Source organism: Panthera tigris, chromosome A1, assembly GCF_018350195.1.
Source record: "Panthera tigris isolate Pti1 chromosome A1, P.tigris_Pti1_mat1.1, whole genome shotgun sequence".
In the NCBI taxonomy this organism is placed as follows: domain Eukaryota; kingdom Metazoa; phylum Chordata; class Mammalia; order Carnivora; family Felidae; genus Panthera; species Panthera tigris.
Window position 1 is genome coordinate 89,991,126 of NC_056660.1, and position 19,154 is coordinate 90,010,279.

At 50.8% G+C, this 19,154-nt stretch overlaps 1 protein-coding gene across 3 annotated transcripts in view; it reads left to right on the forward strand.

Moving 5' to 3' along the window:
• Nucleotides 1-3,912: 3,912 nt before the first annotated feature.
• TBC1D9B (TBC1 domain family member 9B) overlaps nt 3,913-19,154 on the forward strand; it is a 45,742-nt gene continuing 30,500 nt past the window's right edge. For 2 of the 3 annotated variants that reach the window (XM_042981959.1, XM_042981954.1), the window contains exons 1-6: nt 3,913-4,092; nt 7,478-7,588; nt 13,359-13,477; nt 16,265-16,493; nt 17,385-17,643; nt 18,718-18,925. In XM_042981959.1, the coding sequence (XP_042837893.1) occupies nt 3,975-4,092; nt 7,478-7,588; nt 13,359-13,477; nt 16,265-16,493; nt 17,385-17,643; nt 18,718-18,925 (1,044 nt within the window). In that variant the 5' untranslated portion in view covers nt 3,913-3,974. The remainder of the gene's footprint in view (nt 4,093-7,477; nt 7,589-13,358; nt 13,478-16,264; nt 16,494-17,384; nt 17,644-18,717; nt 18,926-19,154) is intronic. The other variant, XM_042981955.1, reaches the window with a different exon arrangement.

Sequence of the window (19,154 nt, forward strand, 5' to 3'; positions counted from 1 at the left end):
GTCCTGGGCAGCACAATGGCCTAGGTCCATATGGTTAATGTAAGTATAATTAAGTAGTGAAATGGTATGGTATATACCTATATGCTGATAGTGTATACCTGTATGTGTGGGATTTGCTAATATAACCATTTCAATAAAAACCTACTGAAAAAGCTGCTTTGTCCACATTGAGTGCTGTTGGTGGTAACCTGCATCAGTGAGGGACTCTTGGCTGAAGTGGCAGAAACCCCAGACAAAACTGACTTAAGCAAAAGGGGAATTTAGCAGAGCTAACGTGCAGGGGGAACCTTGTGCATGGTCTGACCCTCATACATGGACACCAGTTCTCATTTGCTAGCCTGCTTCCTGCAGGGAGACTCCAGGCTCAGGCTCAGGGTGGTGGTAGCCCCATCAGCACCAGAGCTGGCCCACTTCCCCAGGAGGTAATCCAGAGAAAAATGGGACCTCTTTGAGGCTGACTGGCTTGGTTGGAGGCCCATGGCCATCACTGAACCAGGTGGTGTGTTACAGATAGTATGTGCCAACAGCCGAGGCCATCATGGGCTCCACTTCTGCAGACCAGGAGTGCACGTGGCCTCACCTGAAAGGCAGGAGCTGAGAGTTCTAAGGTGTGGTTTCCTCAGCAAAATCACAATGCTGCACGGGAAGAAGTGGATGTTGGGGCAGAAGCCTGGGTGCCTGGGCAGCTCAGTCGGTTAAACACCTGACTCTTGATTTCGGCTCAGGTCATGAGCTCACAGTTGGTGAGACGGAGCCCCACATCAGGCTCCAGGCCAACAGCACAGAGCCTGCTAGGGATTCTCTCTCTCCATCTCTCTCTGCCCCTCCCCTGTGCGCGCTCTCTCTCTCTCTCTCTCTCTCTCTCTGTCTAGAATAAGTGGATAAGCTTTAAAAAAAATTAATTAAAATGGGCGAAGGATATAAATAGACATTTCTCCAACAAAGATGCTCAAATGACCATCAAGCACATGAAAAGATGCTCAACATTGTAAGTCGTTGGGGAAACACAGATCCAAACCACATGATATACTACTTCATACCCACTAGGGTGGCTGTCATAAACAAGACAGACAGTAACAGGTGCCTGGGTGGCTCAGTCGGCTAAGCATCCAACTTCGGCTTAGGTCATGATCTCACACTCTGTGAGTTCGAGCCCTGCATCAGGCTCTGTGCTGGCAGCTCGGAGCCTGGAGCCTGCTTCGGATTCTGTGTCTCCCTCTCTCTCTGCCCCTCACCCGCTCACACTCTGTCTCTCTCCCAGAAATAAACATTTAAAAAATTTGTTTAATAAAAAAAAAAGACAATAACAAATGTTGACCAGATATGGAGAAATTGCAACCTCCACACATCACTGGTGGGAATGTGAGGTGGTGCGGCTGTTTTGGAGAACAGTGTGGTGGTTCCTCAAAAGGTTCAACATAGGTTTACCATAGGACCCAACAATTCCACTTCTAGAAACATGTCCAAGAGAACTGAAAACATGTTCACCCAAAAGCTCGTACACAGATGTTCACAGCAGCATTATTCATAACAGCCTAAAAGGGGAAACAACCCAAATATCCAACTGAGGAGTGGATAAGGAAAATGGGGCATATTAAAACAATGGGATATTACCCATAAAAAGGAATGAAGTACTGATACATGCTACAACATGAACCTTGAACACATGACAGTAAGTGAAAGAAGCAAGACACAAAGGCCACATAGTGTATGAGTTCATTTATATGAAATATCCACAATGGGCAAACTCAGAGGGACAGAAATAGATTAGTGGTCGCCAGGGGTGGAGGGGGTTGGGGAATGGGGAGTGATATGTAAGAAGTTTCTAATACGTAAGAAGTTTCGGGGCGCCTGGGTGGCGCAGTCGGTTAAGCGTCCGACTTCAGCCAGGTCACGATCTCGCGGTCCGTGAGTTCGAGCCCCGCGTCAGGCTCTGGGCTGATGGCTCGGAGCCTGGAGCCTGTTTCCGATTCTGTGTCTCCCTCTCTCTCTGCCCCTCCCCCGTTCATGCTCTGTCTCTCTCTGTCCCAAAAATAAATAAAAAAACGTTGAAAAAAAAAAAAAAAAAAGTTTCTTTCCGGAGTGATGGAGTTAGTGGTAATGATTGCACAACTTTGTGAATGTACTAACACCAAACTGTGCACTTTAAAAGGGTGACTTTTGGGGCGCCTGGGTGGCTCAGTCGGTTAAGCGGCCGACTTCGGCTCAGGTCATGATCTCGCGGTCCATGAGTTCGAGCCCCGCGTCGGGCTCTGTGCTGACAGCTCAGAGCCTGAAGCCTGTTTCAGATTCTGTGTCTCCCTCTCTCTGCCCCTCCCCTGTTCATGCTCTGTCTCTCTCTGTCTCAAAAATAAATAAACGTTAAAAAAAAAAAAAGGGTGACTTTTGGGGCACCTGGGTGGCTCAATTAAGGGTCGGACTTTGGCTCAGGTCATGATGTTACGGTTCATGAGACCCTGCATCGGGATCTGTGCTGACAGCTCAGAGCCTGGAGCCTGCTTCAGATTCTTTGTCTCCCTCTCTCTCTGCTCCTCCCCTGCTCATACTCTGTCTCTGTCTCTGTCTCTGTCTCTCAAAAATAAACATTTTTTAAAAAAAAGAAAGAAATGCAAACACTCTGAGGTGGGGCCCACCAATCTGTGTTTTAACAAGCCTTGCAGGTGATTCTGATGTATGCTCAAGCTTGAGAACCACTGGCATGAAGGAACAAAATAACCCTTTACCTCCTCCTAAGGTGTTAACAAGTACTCCAAATTCCTGAGGGTAGATTACTCCCCAGAGAACACATTATCAGTTCAAGCTTACAAGGTCTTAAAGAAAAATGGCCTCTGCACCTTGATAAGGTCTCAAGCAATACTTCAGAAGACTTTTGATCACTCTGGCTGTCAACCATAAAACTGCCTATTTTACTTCCTTCTATCATACTAGATTTCTGAATGCCGGTGACAGAAACCCAATTGGCAACCAGCTAAAGCCTCCCGAGATGATCCCAAAGTGCCCGATGGGTTTGCCCGCCTGCCGGTTCCTGGGTGGGCTCAGGCCAGCAGCACGATCCTGCAACCAAACTGGACCTGGACCTTCTGGATTGCCCCAGACATAATTAACAGCTCCCTCTTTCACTCAAAAGTGTCGGTGTTTGTGAGGGGGTGGACCCTTACAGGCCAGCACTGGGAAAGCAGGGGGTTCACATCCTCTACCCATGCTTATGCAGAAACCCCTAATGTCCCAGGGCCAGCCCCGTCCCAACCCCTGGACCACCAAGCCCCAGGGTCCCTCTCTCTCATGTGTGGGGACTGCACGTATTTCTATGGACCCTGCCAGCTTCGAGGCTCCCTGACAACCCGTCCTCAGCTCCTGGAGGTTTTCCTAGTCCTAGGTCCCAGCGTCCGAATTCTGAAAATGGTGACAATCGTCTAACCCCTTCCAGAAGCCCTTTGCAAAGTTAATATGCCTTGGGGTGCACAGCACAATTAGCCGGACGTGTATTTGCAAATGCTATTTCTTTACATTTCCCCCACAAACCGTGGACAGGTTTTCACAGAACGCCAGGGCCCCGTCTCTCTGCGCGACCAGTTCCTCGGGCCTGTGCACTCGGCCATTCTGGCCAGAAGCCCATGGCCCCGGGGCTGGGCCGTCGCTCCTTAGATGAGACTACAGTGCCCCGGGGCTGGGCCGTCGCTCCTTAGATGAGACTACAGTGCCGGGACTTGGGCGAGAGGGAGGCGGACCCGGCCGGGTCAGGCAGGCCTGCGGCGGGAGGCCAGGGACAGTGGGGCGGGGCGGGGCCCGGAGAGACGCGCGCGCCCCGCGGGCCCCGAGCCGGCGTTTGCTGGTCCGCGCGCCCGCCAGGGGGCGCCGCCCGGTCAGCCCGCCCGCCCCGCCCCGCCCCGCCCCGCCCGCTCGGCTCCGGCGCGGCGGCGACGGCGGCGGCGCTTCCGCCTGGCCGGCCTCGGCCCGGTGCGAGCGGTCCCACGATGTGGTTGGGCCCGGAGGAGGTGCTGGTGGCCAACGCGCTTTGGGTGACGGAGCGGGCCAACCCCTTCTTCGTGCTGCAGCGGCGCCGCGGCCACGGCAAGGGCGGCGGCCTCACGGGTGAGAGGCGCGCGGCGGCCGGGCCTATGGACGCGGCCGCGGGCCGGGCGGGGAGGGCGCGCCGGCGGCGGGGGCCGGGCCGGGGCGGGGGCGCGAGGGGAGGGCGGGGGGTCGGGGAGGCGAAGAGGGTGTCCGGGGCGGGAGGTGGGGACGGGGCCCGGGGGCGGGGGGCGCGCGGTGAGGACGGGCCTAGGACGGGGAAAAGGCAAAGGGGCTGGCGTTGGGAGGTTGGTCGGCGACTTCAGCCAACCCTGGGAGGTCAGGCGAAGGCTGGCAGCGGCCTCTGGCCGATCGCGGTGCCCGTGAGCTTCCCGGGGCTTAGCCCAGGCGTGTGCAGCCTCCTGGAGTGAGATTTCACAGCTGAAAGTCAGCGACATCTCCTGGTCCTCTGCGTCTGCCTCAGTTTCCCCCAGGACGTCAGAGGCGCCAAGTGACACAAGCACACGTTTTCTTTTGCATCTTTTCTTCCACCCAGATTTGCCCTTTTAGCGAGATCAGAGGCCCCCCGAGCTGCTGCTGGCCTCAGCCCCCATCCCTCCAGCTTTTTGTCCACCTTTCTTGCTTGGTGGTGCCCTGGAGCCGCAGATGGAGGCTTTGCCTAATTACCAGTGTAGGCTGTTCTGGCGAGCCAGCCAAGGTGCCCCTTTGTCCATCTGGGCAGCACCGCTAATGGTGGGCAGGCACCTCCAGGAGTTGTGTGGCATGTGGGATCCAGAGAAAGTGCCCTGGGCCTTCCCTCTGCAGGTTGTCCGAGGTCCCTCATGCTCCAAGCCTGTGTGGGCACTACCAGTGCAGAGCTGGGGCAGGCTCAGTGTCTATGCTTCCAGGTGGCCCTTTGTTGCCATACCAGACTGCAGGCCCAGTGTTGCCAGATCTTACGGTTATCTACAGAAATTTTTGTGAAACATTGTGATTTTAAACATTAGCAGCGAACAGTCGTGCAAGATGCAGCTAGGAGTTTCCCACAAACCTTCTCTGCCACTTTTCCTGGCCATACCTCCTAATGTGGAAGAGACTGTACCGTTCTTTTTTTTTTTTTTTCTTAATGTTTACTTATTTTGAGAGAGAGAGTGCGCACACAAATGCTCGAGCATGGAAAGGGCAGAGAGAGAGGTAAACAGAGGATTGGAAGCAGGCTCCATGCTGACAGAGCCTGATGCGGGGCTCAAACTCACGAACTGTGACATCATGACCTGAGCCGAAGTCAGACCCTTAACTGACTGAGCCACCCCAGGCTCCCCGGATTGTGCCTTCCTAAGAAAACTGTGTTCCCTTCAGTGCCTAAGCTGCCTCCCAGCAGCCTCAAGAATCACAGGAGCCAGTGCTGGACCTGTGTCCTAGACTAGGATGTTCAGTGGATGTTAGACAGCAGCTCCTCTGGAGAGTCTGAACAGTGGTCAACCTCGAAAGCCCATTTAGGAAAGCCAGACATGGTGCTCAGTACCTTGTGTAGCACCAGTGTGCTTCCAGCACTCATTCTGTGCTCTGTGCATCTAAAGATCATCTCAGAGGGTGGGTGGGACCCTCTGTGCTCTGCCTTCCTGGGCACAGAAGGTGCTTTCCACTTCACTCCTGTCTCTCTGCCCCCCCCCCCGAGTGTGTCCGCCCCCCAACCAGGAACCACTCCTTCAGCTCCCTGTTCAGCTAGGTGTGATGAGTCCTGCTGTGGCCTCTGCCATGGCCTTCCTTGTGCCATCATAGACATCCTGGCTTCCTGAACCCTGTATCTCCAAGGGAGGAACAGTTAGAGATGTGGTTTTGTTCAGGCTGGCCTTTAAAAACAGATGCCAGCCCTGGGGCGCCTGGGTGGCTCAGTCAGTTAAGCATCTGACTTCAGCTCAGGTCATGATCTCATGGTTTGTGGGTTCAAGCCCCACGTCTGGCTCTCTGCTGTCAGTGCAGAGCCCGCTTCAGATCCTCTGTCCCTCTCTCTCTCTGCCCCTCCCCTGCTCACTCTCTCCCTCTCAAAAATAAATAAACATTAAAAAAAAAACAAAAACAGATGCTAGCCTGGATTCCTCATTGAAGAGTCTGAGTGTGACGAGATATTCTGCCCATGAAAAAGCTTTCAGGTCTTGAAACAAGGATATGCCAATAGTATAGGATTAAAATAAAATCTCCAAGACCCAAAGAGAAACCCCAGCAGAAACCATGGGAAAAAAAAAGTTTATTCCAAATCCTGATGAAGTTTTAATATGCCAATTTAACTGCAATTTAGAGAGACGGTTTAGAACATTTCAATAAAACAAGCGAGAGATTCCAGACTCCTAAATTGGATGTGGGTGATGAGTATCTTCTTTTGTAATCAGTAATTTTATTTGTTAAGATTTAGGAGGGAAAAAAAATAGTTAAAAATGGAATATGACCCAAAAGTGTTAAAGTCGAGTTAATAAAATCATTCTGACATCAACAGGAAAATGGTAACAGAATATTTCCAGATCATACCAAAAACAGCACTTCATGAAAAGGAAAAAATAAATTCCAAATAGGAACAGTGAACAGATTTTCAGATAGCTTAATAATTCAATTTAACAAAGAGAAGTGAATCAAACACGGGTCAAAGGCATTTCTTCTAATTTGTCAGGGAAACAGCAACATTGATAAAGGATATATGTGATGAAAAGGGAAATTTGAAATGTCCTAAAATGCTTCAGTTCAGAGATGGAAACAACTAGATCAGTGTTTTCCCAAATTGGACAGTTCTAAAAATTGCCATGTCTTCTTCAGTCATGACTTCTGAAGCCACAAGAAACCTCCTTAAACTTTCCAGAATAAAAATGTGTGATTACTTGGCGGAGGAAAGACTACATTATCTTCCTGTTGTTGATAATGGAAAGTGATATTACAAAGTCATTGTCTTATATTTGAAAAAGCCATCAGAGTCCATGGCCAAAAATGTCAGGGCAAAAATAAAAATGTATCTTAAGAGATGTGTCTGGCAGTTAATAAAACACATTGTACTTTTTGTCTGGATTTTGTGATATCCATGGTATTGTTTTTGTTTTTAATTTGAGACTTGTCCTTTCTCATTCTAAAGAAATGCTTGTTTTCAAACCTAATTTTGTATTTTTCCTAAAGAGGGCCCCCCAGAATTGTTTAAGCTCATAAAAAGGGCCCCTTAAATCCTGAGTCTGCCCCTGCCTGCAAGCATTTGTGAGTCAGGAGAATAAGCAGAAGCTTCCAGGAAGAAGTGGGAGGGGAGTTTTTGATAGGGATCAGATACAGCTGAAGGCCTTTGAGGAAAAAGAAGTCATTTGGTGGACGAGGGTGATGCCAGACCTGTCATCACCTCATGGCATTGAGGGCAGTGCTACTGTTCTGGCTGCCTCCGGGCTCGGCTGCCGGTGTGGCTCTCCCTCACCCTCACTCTCTGCCCTGCTCCCAGGTCTTCTTGTGGGCACCCTGGACGTGGTGTTGGACTCCAGTGCCCGCGTGGCGCCTTATCGAATCCTGCACCAGACCCAGGACTCCCAGGTCTACTGGACAGTGGCATGTGGTAGGTGCCTTGAATCACAAGGGATGCTGGACAGGGCCTGCCCTAGATGAGCAAGGTGGGCCCCCCAGCAGGGAGGGGACCCAGCCTGCATTCCTGGACTGGATATTGCCTCCAGAGAACCTGGTGCTACCCTTCGTTCAGACCACACAGCCCAGGCCTGCGTCCAGCTTAGGAAGGCAGCTCAGAGGTTCACAGGTGCCCTGTAGTGCTTTGAGATTGTGGACATTGGTGGGAACGTGCATGTGCGGAGCAGTGAAAAATTGGAGTTACCCGACACACAGGTTGCCTGCTGAGGGGGAACAAGAACAAGCCATCTTTCTTTTTTTTAATTTTTTTTTTTAACGTTTATTCATTTTTGAGAGAGAAAGACAGAGCATGAGTGGGGAAGGGGCAGAGAGAGGAGACACAGAATCTGAAGTAGGCTCCAGGCTCTGAGCTGTCAGCACAGAGCCCGACTTGGGGCTCGAACTCATCAACTGTGAGATCATGACCTGAGCTGAAGTCAGACACCCAACCGACTGAGTCACCCGGGCACCCCCATCTTTCTATCTTCTTGTGTCAGCTGTCAAACTGTAAACGAGTATCCTTTCTGTAGTCTAAGCACCATACTTTGGGCTTTTTTGTGTTGTTTGTTGGTGACTTTGTTTCAAATGGCCCCCTGGGGCACCTGGGAGGCTCCTTGGTTGAGCATCAACTCTTGCTTTCTGCTCCGATCATGATCTCACAGTTCCTGGGATCAAGCCCTGCTTGGGATTCTCTCTTTCTCCCTCTCTCACTGCCCCTCCCCTGCATGGGTGTGCTCTCTCGCTCAAAATAAATAAACTTTAAAAGTAAATAAATTGGGGCGCCTGGGTGGCTCAGTCAGTGAAGTGTCCAACTTCAGCTCAAGTCATGATCTCAGTTTGTGGGTTCGAGCCCTGCATTGGGCTCTGTGCTGACAGCTCGGAGCCTGGAGCCTGCTTCAGATTTTGTGTCTCCTTTTCTCTCCCTGATCGTGCTCTGTCTCTCTCTCTCTCTGTCTCTCTCTCTCAAAAATTAATAAACATAAAAAATTGTTTGAATAAATAAAATACAAATAAATAAAGTGGACCCAAATGTAATGCCAAGGTGCTGGCTGGGTTCCTAAGCACAAAAAGTGTGATGTGCCTCATAGAGAAAGTAGGTGTGTTAGAGAAGCTTCATTCAGGCATGTGTTACAGACAGAGCTGCTAGCCATGAGTTCCACGTTAGGGAATTAATATATATTAAATAGAGTGCCTTTAATCAGAGAGCCACATAAAACAAAGTAGTGTATTGATCGGTTGATGAAAATGTTGTGACTACAGGTTTACAGGAGCTTAGCCTTCCCTGTAGCTCCCCTGGGGTCAGTATTGTTCATGAGACTTTACAGAAGTAGCTGCCGTGAATAATGGGACTGGCAGTAGTCATCCACCTGGGAGGAGACACGCTCAGCCCTCCCTAGAGTCTGGGAGGAGGTCCTCTTTCAGTGGGTACCAACCCAGCTGAGGTCACTGGGATACATTAACGGTCACAGCCAGCACTCAGACAGCACATGCAGCAGGCCAGGCACTTATGTGAACTTCCCGAAAACTCAAGAAGGTGAAACTTTGTTTTTTGTGAGTTTTTTTTTTTCCCTGTATTTTGAAGATGAGGAAACTGTGGCACAGTGAGGGTTAGGAGGCCTGAGAAAGGATAAGAGCGTTCACAGCTGAGACCCCTTCTTCCAAAGTCATCTTCCTCCCTGGCACCTGAATAGAGGTGCCCTTTCCCCTGTGTAGGAATCAACAAAGGCTTCAAAGTCTGGGATTGCCCAAGGCCAGGTGGGGACGAATTGGGACCCCTGCTCTCCTGGTTCCAGAGTCTGCCTGAGAGAGGGGCTTCCTATGGGGTGGGACCCAGGGAGGTTGTCCTGTGCCTGAGCTGCAAGGAGACACGTTACTCTAAAATGGGCCTTTGTGGAGGCCTCTGGGTGGCTCAATTGGTTAAGCATCTGACTCTTGATTTCAGCTCAGGTCATGATCTCACGGTTGGTGGGTTTGAGCCCTGAATCGGGCTGTGTTTTGAGGATACAGAGCCTGACTGGGATTCTCTTTCCCTCTGTCTGCCCCTCCCCCGCACGTGCGCGCGCGCGCGCGCGCACACACACACACTCTCTCTCTCTCTCTCTCTCTCTCTCTCTCTCAAATAAATAAAACTTTAAATAAATAAAACTTTAAAATAAAGAAATGAAATGGGTCCTTTGGGCCCCTGGTTGGCCCAGTCAGTTAAGCGTCCAACTTCGACTCAGGTCATGATCTCTCAGTTTATGAGTTGGAGCCCCACGTCAGTCTCTGTGCTGACAGCTCAGAGCCTGGAGCCTGCTTCCGATTCTGTATCTCCCTGTCTCTCTGCCCCTCTCCTGCTCATGCTCTCTCTCTCTCTCTCTTTCTCAAAAATAAATAAATACTTTAAAAGAATTTTTTAGGGGCACCTGGGTGGCTCAGTTGTTTGAGCGTCCAACTTCGGCTCAGGTCATGATCTCACGGTCCGTGAGTTCGAGCCCCGCGTTGGGCTCTGTGCTGACAGCTCAAAGCCTGAAGCCTGTTTCACATTCTGTGTCTCCCTCTCTCTCTCTGATCCTCCCCTGTTCATGCTCTGTCTCTCTCTGTCTCAAAAATAAATAAATGTTAAGAAAAAAAAATTTTTTTTTTAATTTTTTTAATAAAATAAAATGGGCCCTTGAGATTTGCCCTTGTCTCAGCAATGTTCCTTCTCAGCAGATGAGGAAGAGACAATCCATGGCAGTGAGAGGAAGGCCATGCTTGTGGCAGTGTGGGAACTAGCAGGGCCTGGTGCTGGGGAGCCTTAGTCTTTAGCCTCAGGCCACACACTGACCTACTCCTGCTTCTACCACACCCCCCAAGCCTGCCCTGACCTCTGCTGTGCCTCCCTCCTTCCCCTTCAGCTCTGCAAAACCAGACATGGTCATGCTGACACCTGCCCAGTGAATCCTGACTCCTTAGCTTGCCATTAAAGGACTTTTGGGGCCAGCCTGCCTCCATTTCTGTCCTTCCCTCATCTCACAACTGGCCTTCAGCCAGACCAGACACACCTGTCCTGGCCAATGTGTAGTGTCCCCCCCACATCCACCTAACCTTGCACTCTGTTGAGAACCCGCCCAATGTCAGCTCCTGTGGAAAACCAGATTCCCCAGACCCAGGTATCCACTTTTTCCTTCTTGCTACTCCAGACTCACCATGTTTGGGGTACTTTTACCAGCACTTTTACACTAAGGGCTCACTGGCTCTCACCCTAGACTGGCAGCTCCCTAAGGGCAAGGGTAGAGTCTGAGCAACCAGTCAGCCTGGGCTAGGACCATGGTTTGGTCACATCTCAGCTGTGTGACACTGGGCAACTCACTTAACCTCTCTGTGCCTCACCTCCATCCTATAAAACAAAAATAATGGTACTGTCTCCAAGGTTCTCTAAGAAGAAAATAAGATATTCCATGAAAAGTTCTGAAAACAGAAGTAGCACTTAATAATAATTAGCTATCTTTTTTATTCTCTGAACCTAACATAAAGATGGCATAGTTTGTGTTTACTTAGTGCTAAGGGAAGATTGAGTTACTTCTGATAATTCTTTTGAATGCACATAGGTAAATATTTATACTCAAAGTGCAGACAGATCCACACAGTGGACAGTGTGGACAAGATTTCTTCTGTTTGAGGTTGCCAGGAATGTGTGCATGAAAGACAATGACTCTAGAGCTGTATCACTTGCAAATTTAACTTCCAAATTCAAATGCAGGTTCTTGGCAAAAACAGAGAGAGACAGAAAGAGAAATCCCTTCTCCTACCAACAAGACCTTGGCCTCTGTGCACCAGGGAAAGGAGGCCATAAAAGAAGTCCAAAGGAAAAACGGGGGGAGAAGAAGGAAATTGTGGGTGGAATTATGCCTGTAATTTTGATTGTCTGTTGTGACTCACTGACAGTTGTATGAATCTGGGTTTAATTGCCTTCACGTGGGCATCTTCACACTGGCCCACGGGAGAGGGGAAGGGTCTTAACTCAGTATTGATTGCTAGAGTAGTGAACTCCTTGGGTAAATGTAAAGGAACAATCAACCTTAACCAAGACCAGCTGGGTTGTGACATGTCCCAGAACAATCAGTGAGCGAGATGCCTGGGACAGAGTTGATGGTAGGGACCAACTTGGCCTGGCCAGGCCAGGGTCAGGATTGAGTCTTCAGCTGGTGGAAGGTTGTTGATAGGTAGGGAAGGATGGGGTGGCAGAGAATCAGGCACCCAGCAAAAATTGGACTTGGGTCTTTACTCAGGCTCCCTCCATGCCTAATCTGTGGGCCTTACCATGGGCACTCACAGTCCATAAACTGATCAGCTGAGAAGGATGCAAGGCTTTCACTCTTCTGGTGTTCATTCGTTCAGAAAACGGTTTCTGAGGGGCGCCTGGGTGGCTCAGTCAGTTAAGCATCCAACCCTTGGTTTCAGCTCAGGTCATGATCTCACGGTTTCATGAGTTTGAGCCCCGCTCTTGGGATTCTCTCTCTCCCTCCCTCTCTGACCCTTCCCTGCTTGCACACGTGCCCCTCTCTCTTTCTCCAAATAAATCAAATTTAAAATCTTAAAAAAAGAAAAGAAAAAGAAAACAGTTCGTGAGTGAAATCCCCTGCCAGGCACAGGCAAAATCCCAAAGAGGTAGGGGAAGCCAGGCAGAGACTCCTGTCATCCCTTTGCTTCCCCTCCCAGTTCCTTCAGTTGGGGAGAGGTGGCAGAGAAAACAGCTGCCCCACCCTTCAGGAGCGGCATTAAAACTGCCCTAAGTTTTTCCATTACCACTGGAGCTGCTGTGCCCTCCAGAACCCTTCCCTGAGGAGAGAAGGGACTACCTCCTAGGCGGGCTGAAACTGGGGACTAGCCAGAAGCTGCAGGGGTCAGGAGGGGGCAGGAGAAGGGCTTGGGTGTGAACAGGGGTGGTGAGGAGGACCTTGCAGGCAAAGGCCTGGGTGGGTGCCTCTGGCTTCAGAGAGAGCAGGCGAGAGCCTCTAGCTTGCCCCACAGAAGACCAGCTGGCCAGGGACCTGGAGTCCTACAGGAAGCTCCATCCAGCTGCCATCTGTGGACACCTGAATGCTCCTGAAACTGCTGGCACTTACAAGTCTGACTGTCTGGTCAGTCACCTATATATCAAAGACCACATCAAGTCCTTTTATCTGGAAGGGAAATCTTTACAACTAAGCAAACCTGCAGATCTATAGACTATTTCTGGAAGGGCATGTAGGAAGCTAGTGGTGACTCTTACTTGGTGTTAGAGGAAATGGAGGCTTTATGTTCCACATGACTCTCTACAATTCTTCCTGAACCATTTTTCGTGTTCATGACTACTGTTATGTATGTAAAGTTGTGGTTTTTTTAATGTTTATTTAATTTTGAGAGAGAGACAGAGTGAGGACAGAGGAAGGGCAGAGAGAGAGGGAGACACAGAATCCAAAGCAGGCTTCAGTCTCTGAGCTGTCAGCCCAGACCCTAATGTGGGGCTCGAACTCACGACCCACAAGATCATGACTTAAGCCAAAGTCAGGCACTTAACTGACTGAGCCACCCAGGCACCCTTGTACGTAAAGTTTAAGTAGGAAAAGAGTAAGCAGCCTGAAGATTGGAGTCTTTTGGATATAGCAAATTAGGTCATCTGTTTTAGTCTCTGAATTTATGGTTAAGGCCTGGTGATTTTAATGATTTTCCTCTTTTTTACTCCACCAAACCTTCCCTAGGTTCTTCCCGCAAAGAGATCACAAAGCACTGGGAATGGCTGGAAAATAACTTACTCCAGACGCTGTCCATCTTTGACAATGAGGAAGATATCACCACCTTCGTCAAGGGCAAGATACACGTAAGGTTCAACTTCCACCACTGGCTCCTGCTCCTGCTCTGGGCTGGCAGGTTCACCTGTATCATCTTACTTAACCTCCAAACAGTGTGGTTAGGTCTTCTCTCTGTTTACTAGAAATGGAAGGCAGTGTTCACTCCCGTTCTCTCAGTCTTGAAAGGGGCATTTGAACTTGCCACACAGGTCCCTGCTTCTCCCGGCCAGCTGCAGGAGTCTGACCAAGCTTAGCTGGGAGTTTCCATTCCCCACAAAGGAGCAGCTCTCATGGCCAATGCCTTGGCCACCGTAACAGGAAGAAGATGGAAGTGATAGAATAGTTGGAGGCATGTCTCATTTACAAAACGAACACTACTTAAAAATGTGTGCACCCTCTGACCCAGTGATTCCCTTCCTTGGAATTTACCATATGGTGTCGTCATACGTGCAGAATAACACATACTCTGCAGCACTGTCAGCAGAAAGACTGGAAACGGCACCTTCCAGTCTATGGTAGGAGGGGAAGCAGCTGCTATCTGTTCTGCAAAATGAGAGCGGTACTTCTTGCTAGCGTAGCATTTATGGAGTACCGTACTGAGCGCTTTATGTCAGGGGACTGGTTAGGTCATATATGTTATACTTAGTGGAATATGCATAAAAACTGATGCAATGATAGTTGGGTTGTTTCCTCTTCCAGGGGGACAGTTAACACTGTAAGGAGCATCTACCTAAGCGCATGCTCATGTGTGTCTTCTTTTTGTTCAGTTATTTTGCCTTCAGTTAGATTTCTTGGAGGTTCTTACTGAGTCAAAGTTTTGCGGTGCATAGTTGCTTTGAGCAGGCCCTGTGACTTCTTTATGCCAGAACTTTCCAGACCTGGGCAGATGACACCAATAGTTCCTCGGCTCTTCCCCGTGTGCTTTGGGGTTCAGAGTAAGACCTGCATTGCCTTTCTAGCTGCACAAAGAAAGGCAAGGAGGGCAGAGGCAAGTCTCTATTCTCCTAATGAGCAAGCTGGGCAATAATAATAATAATAACAATAATAATAATAATAATAATGACTGGCTCAGTCGGTAGAGCACCCGACTCTTGATCCCTCGGGGATGTGAGTTCAAGCTCTACATTGTGAGTGGAGCTTAACTTAATAATGGAGGCACCTGGGTGGCTCTTGTTGGCTAAGCATCCGGCTCTTGGTTTCATCTCAGATCATGATCTCTCAGCTTCATGAGTTTGAGCCCTGTAATGGACTCTGTGCTGGCAGTGCAGAGCCTGCTTGGGATTCTCTCTCTCCCTCCCTGTCTCTCTGCCCCTCCCCAACTCATGCTATCTCTGTATCTCTCAAAAGTAAATAAATAAGCTTAAAAATAAGAATATTGATGATGATGAAGCAGCAACATTATTAAATGTTTCCTCCATGCCAGACCCAAACAAACTAACCAACAAAACAGAACAAAATTTCTCAATGACTCATGGGTTAAAGAAGAAACGCATATTAAAAAATATTTAGAACTCGGGTGCCTGGGGGGCTCAGCCAATTAAGCATCAGATTCTTCATCTCAGCTCAGGTCTTGATCTCAGAGTGGTGAGTTCAGGCCCCCACACTGGACTTCACACTGGGTGTGGAGCCTACTTAAGAAATTTTTTAAAAAAGAAAATACTTAGAACTGAATGATTGTCAAAATACTACTGCATATCCAAATTTGTGGACTGCAGCAAAAACAGTACACAGAACATCTGAAGCCTTAAATCTTATGAGAAGAAAAAGAAAAGGTGGAAACTAATGAGCCAGGCATCCAGTTCAGTAAGTTAGCATTTCTGACTCCAGAAATCAGGAAATTTGAAGGAAATCACAAAGGGCAGAAGTTAACTGCATAGGAAACAAAGGAACAATGCAGAAAGGCAACACGTCCTGAAAACCAGCTAAGACATAAACCTGTGGCAAAAGGGATCCAGGACCAAAGCTAGAAACCTCAAATAAGCAATGAAAAGAATGAAATATGAGAACCATCTATAAAAAAGCAGAGTTGGTTTTTTTAATTTTTTGTAATGTTTATTTTTGAGAGAGAGACAGAGCACGAGTAGGGGAGCAGCGCGCGTGCGCACACACACACACACACACACACACACACACACACACACAATCTAAAGCAGGCTCTAGGCTCTGAGCTGTCAGCACAGAGCCCAATGCAGTCTTGAACTCACAAATCATGAGGTCATGACCTGAGCCAAAGTTGGACAGACACTCAACCGACTGAGCCATCCAGGTGCCCCTAAAAAAGCAGAGTTTTAAAAAGGAGAGAGAAATGCCCTAAAAAACTTTAAGCCAACCAATTCAGGAGTTTAGGGGTGTCTGGGTAGCTCAGTCAGTTGAGCGTCTGACTCTTGGTTTCAGCTGAGGTCATGATCCCAGGGTCATGGGATTGAGCCCCCCCCCCCCCATATCGGGCTCTGCACTGACAGCACCAAGCCTGCTTGGGATTCTCCCCCTCCCTGTTCCCGTGCACATGCACACATGCGCACGCTCTCTCTCTCTCTCTCTCTCCCTCTCAAAAAATAAAAAAAGAAGAAGAAATGTTTATTTTTAAAGTCACTACTTCAAGCCAGCCATGCTAGAAGTATTATTAGCTCAGGGAGTTGAGGGCATCTGCCTGGGGTCTGTCTGTCCAACTGTGTGCCCCAGCCTTGCCCACTGGGCCTCCCATGCTTGTGGCCTTGGGGCCAATGAATGAGAGTCCTGGGTCCCACTGCCTGGGTTCCCTGGGGCCACAGAAACTCCTGGGCAGGCCAAGAGTCAGTTCCCTTGTCCTCCTCCAGGGCATCATTGCAGAAGAGAACAAGAACCTGCAGCCCCAGGGAGACGAGGACCCTGGAAAGTTCAAGGAGGCCGAGCTGAAGATGCGGAAGCAGTTCGGGATGCCGGAGGGGGAGAAGTTGGTCAACTACTACTCTTGCAGCTACTGGAAAGGTCGCGTGCCCCGGCAGGGCTGGCTCTACCTGACCGTCAACCACCTGTGCTTCTACTCTTTCCTGCTGGGGAAGGAAGGTGAGTGCGGCAGGCAGGCCCCTCATCCTCAGCTTCTCTCCCCACTGCCCCCCCACCCCAGAAAACTCACCACCTCTCCAGACCGCTGGGGTTCCTGAGTGCCTTCCTTCCTCTCGGCCCCCAGATACTCTGTCCCCACACACACACCAGAGGATCTCCCCGAAACCCAGTGCACCTCACCGGCTCTCGGTAGGGAGGCCCAGACTCGAGCTAGGTCTGCACCTGGCTCTTGGGGGCTCCCCATCCCACCTCCATCCATCGATGTGGTTCCTCACAGAGTGACTGCACGGGGGCTCCCTTCTCTCCTTTAAGTGGAATATCCAAGGGCACCTGCCATCCCTGAGTGGCTCCAGGTTATGGGGTGCCTTGTTGCTGCAGGACCCTCCCTGCCTCCGGACACAAGGCTGGCGCCCTCTGCTGCTACATCACCCCAGGAAAGAGCTCCCAGGGCTTCAGCCCTCCTGAGCCCAGCAAGGCCTTGTCCCACCAGGCACACATCTGACACACCCTTCCACCTGCCCTTCTTCCCTCTCCACCCTGCCCCTCCCACCTCCTCACCAGGCAGGGGTCAACGTCCCCACTGTCAGCGCACTCCCACTAGGTGGGCTTCTCTGGACCAGGGTCTCAGCTCACTTCCCATGTTCATCTGTGTTACCCTTCAATCATTTGTGGGACACATAGTCACCCCAGATATTCTTGGGGCCGATCCCTCCATGTGGATCACATGTCCCAGCACAACCAGGCTCAGGCATGGGGGACACACAGTCAGTGATTCCCTCGGGGACACACAGTCAGTGATTCCCTGGGGAGCGGTTGTCCCAGTGGGTGCACGTGCTGCCCAACCCTCCGGCCCGTCTGACCCACTGGTGTATCTGTCCTGCGGGCATGCAGTGAGCCTGGTGGTGCAATGGGTAGACGTCACAAGGCTGGAGAAGAATGCCACACTGCTCTTCCCCGAGAGCATCCGTGTGGACACCCGGGACCAGGAGCTCTTTTTTTCCATGTTCCTGAACATTGGTGAGACCTTCAAGCTCATGGAGCAGCTGGCCAACCTGGCCATGCGGCAGCTGCTGGACAGTGAGGGCTTCCTGGAGGACAAGGCACTGCCCCGGCCTTCCCGGCCACACAGGAACATCTCGGCTCTGAAGCGGTGAGTGGCCCTCTGGGGTGGGAGGGACCCGCCCCCCTCTCGGGGTGTATTTGGGACAGGAGGACACTATGAGGTCCACAGAGGTGCCATCCAAAAATAGCTACTACTAACCACGAAGAGTTACTTCTCAAAGCCCTGTGAGGTGGAGGGGCTCATATGCTGGCGATTGGTAGACAGTAATGATGGCTGGCCCTCCTCCCCGGAGCACTACCGTTGTGTTCCTCAATTGTAGCTGCAAACCCGCATGACTGGCCGGGAGCTCAGGGGTTCCCGGATTCATACCCGTGTACCAAGACCTCATCCCCGCCTGGCTGTTTCCTGGGTTGCCCCCAGAGACCATGGCCTTGGCCCAGACCGTGGGGTACACCTTCAGGACCAGCACGTCCATCCAAGGATGTCACTCTCCATATGTGAGTGATGGGGTTGCTGCTGGAACCTTCCAGAAAGGAAACAAGCAGGGCCAGGACTTGACACTGTCCATCAGGGTGTGCCTGCCAGGCCTTGCTCAGGCTGCTGGCAGCCCCCTCTACCCTGGGGGGCTGAGGAGAAAGATATTTCCAAGGAAAGAGCCACCAAAGGGGCAGGACCAGGGTTCCAGGCGGCCACTTCACATGGCCATCAGATAAGCGAGCATACCCTTGCATTCATCAACAGGGCATCTTGGGGAGTCCTCCTCTGGGTGTTTGAGTGGGGCTGGGTGTTCCCTGGCAGAAGTAGCAGCCTTGGGCAGAGGCATGCAGGGCAGTTGTGGGGAACCCCTGGGCACTGGGGCTCTGTCCATCCTCAGCACTGAGCAAGCAACGTATGAAGCCCTGTCAAGCTGTGGGTGTCCTCCAGAGCCCTTGCGGCCCAAAGGCACACTGTTTGCTGCATACATGTCCTCTGCTGGTCATGCAGATGTCTCCCGTGGTACATGGGCATCTGCTGTGTGTGTTTTATTGAACTCGAAGGTCTCTGGGGCATGACCCCAAAGAGCCCAATCCTGTGTGGAAACCAAGGCTCTGAGGTCCCCTTGCGGGCATATTGTGTCCTCACTCTTATCTCCTTTCCTCCCACCCCACCTTGGTTTCCCAGAGACCTGGATGCCCGAGCCAAGAATGAGTGCTACCGGGCCACGTTCCGGCTGCCCAGGGACGAGCGCCTGGATGGCCACACAGGCTGTACGCTGTGGACCCCGTTCAACAAACTGCACATCCCTGGCCAGATGTTCATCTCCAGCAACTACATCTGCTTTGCCAGCAAAGAGGAGGACGCATGCCACCTCATCATACCCCTCCGGGAGGTGAGCCCCCAGTGCCATGCCAGCTCCACGACATCTGGTGGCAGGCCTGCGGAGGGTACAGAGCAAGTCAGCAACTTCCCTGAGCCCCTGCACTGGGGCCAGGCCCCTCCAGCTGCCAGGTTCCCTCAGGGATCCCCTTGACTGCTGGGGAGCAGGGTGGGGTTTGGCATGCCAGAAGCACTCACACTGGGACATGAGGTAACTTCAGGAAAGTCCTCTCCAGTCAAAT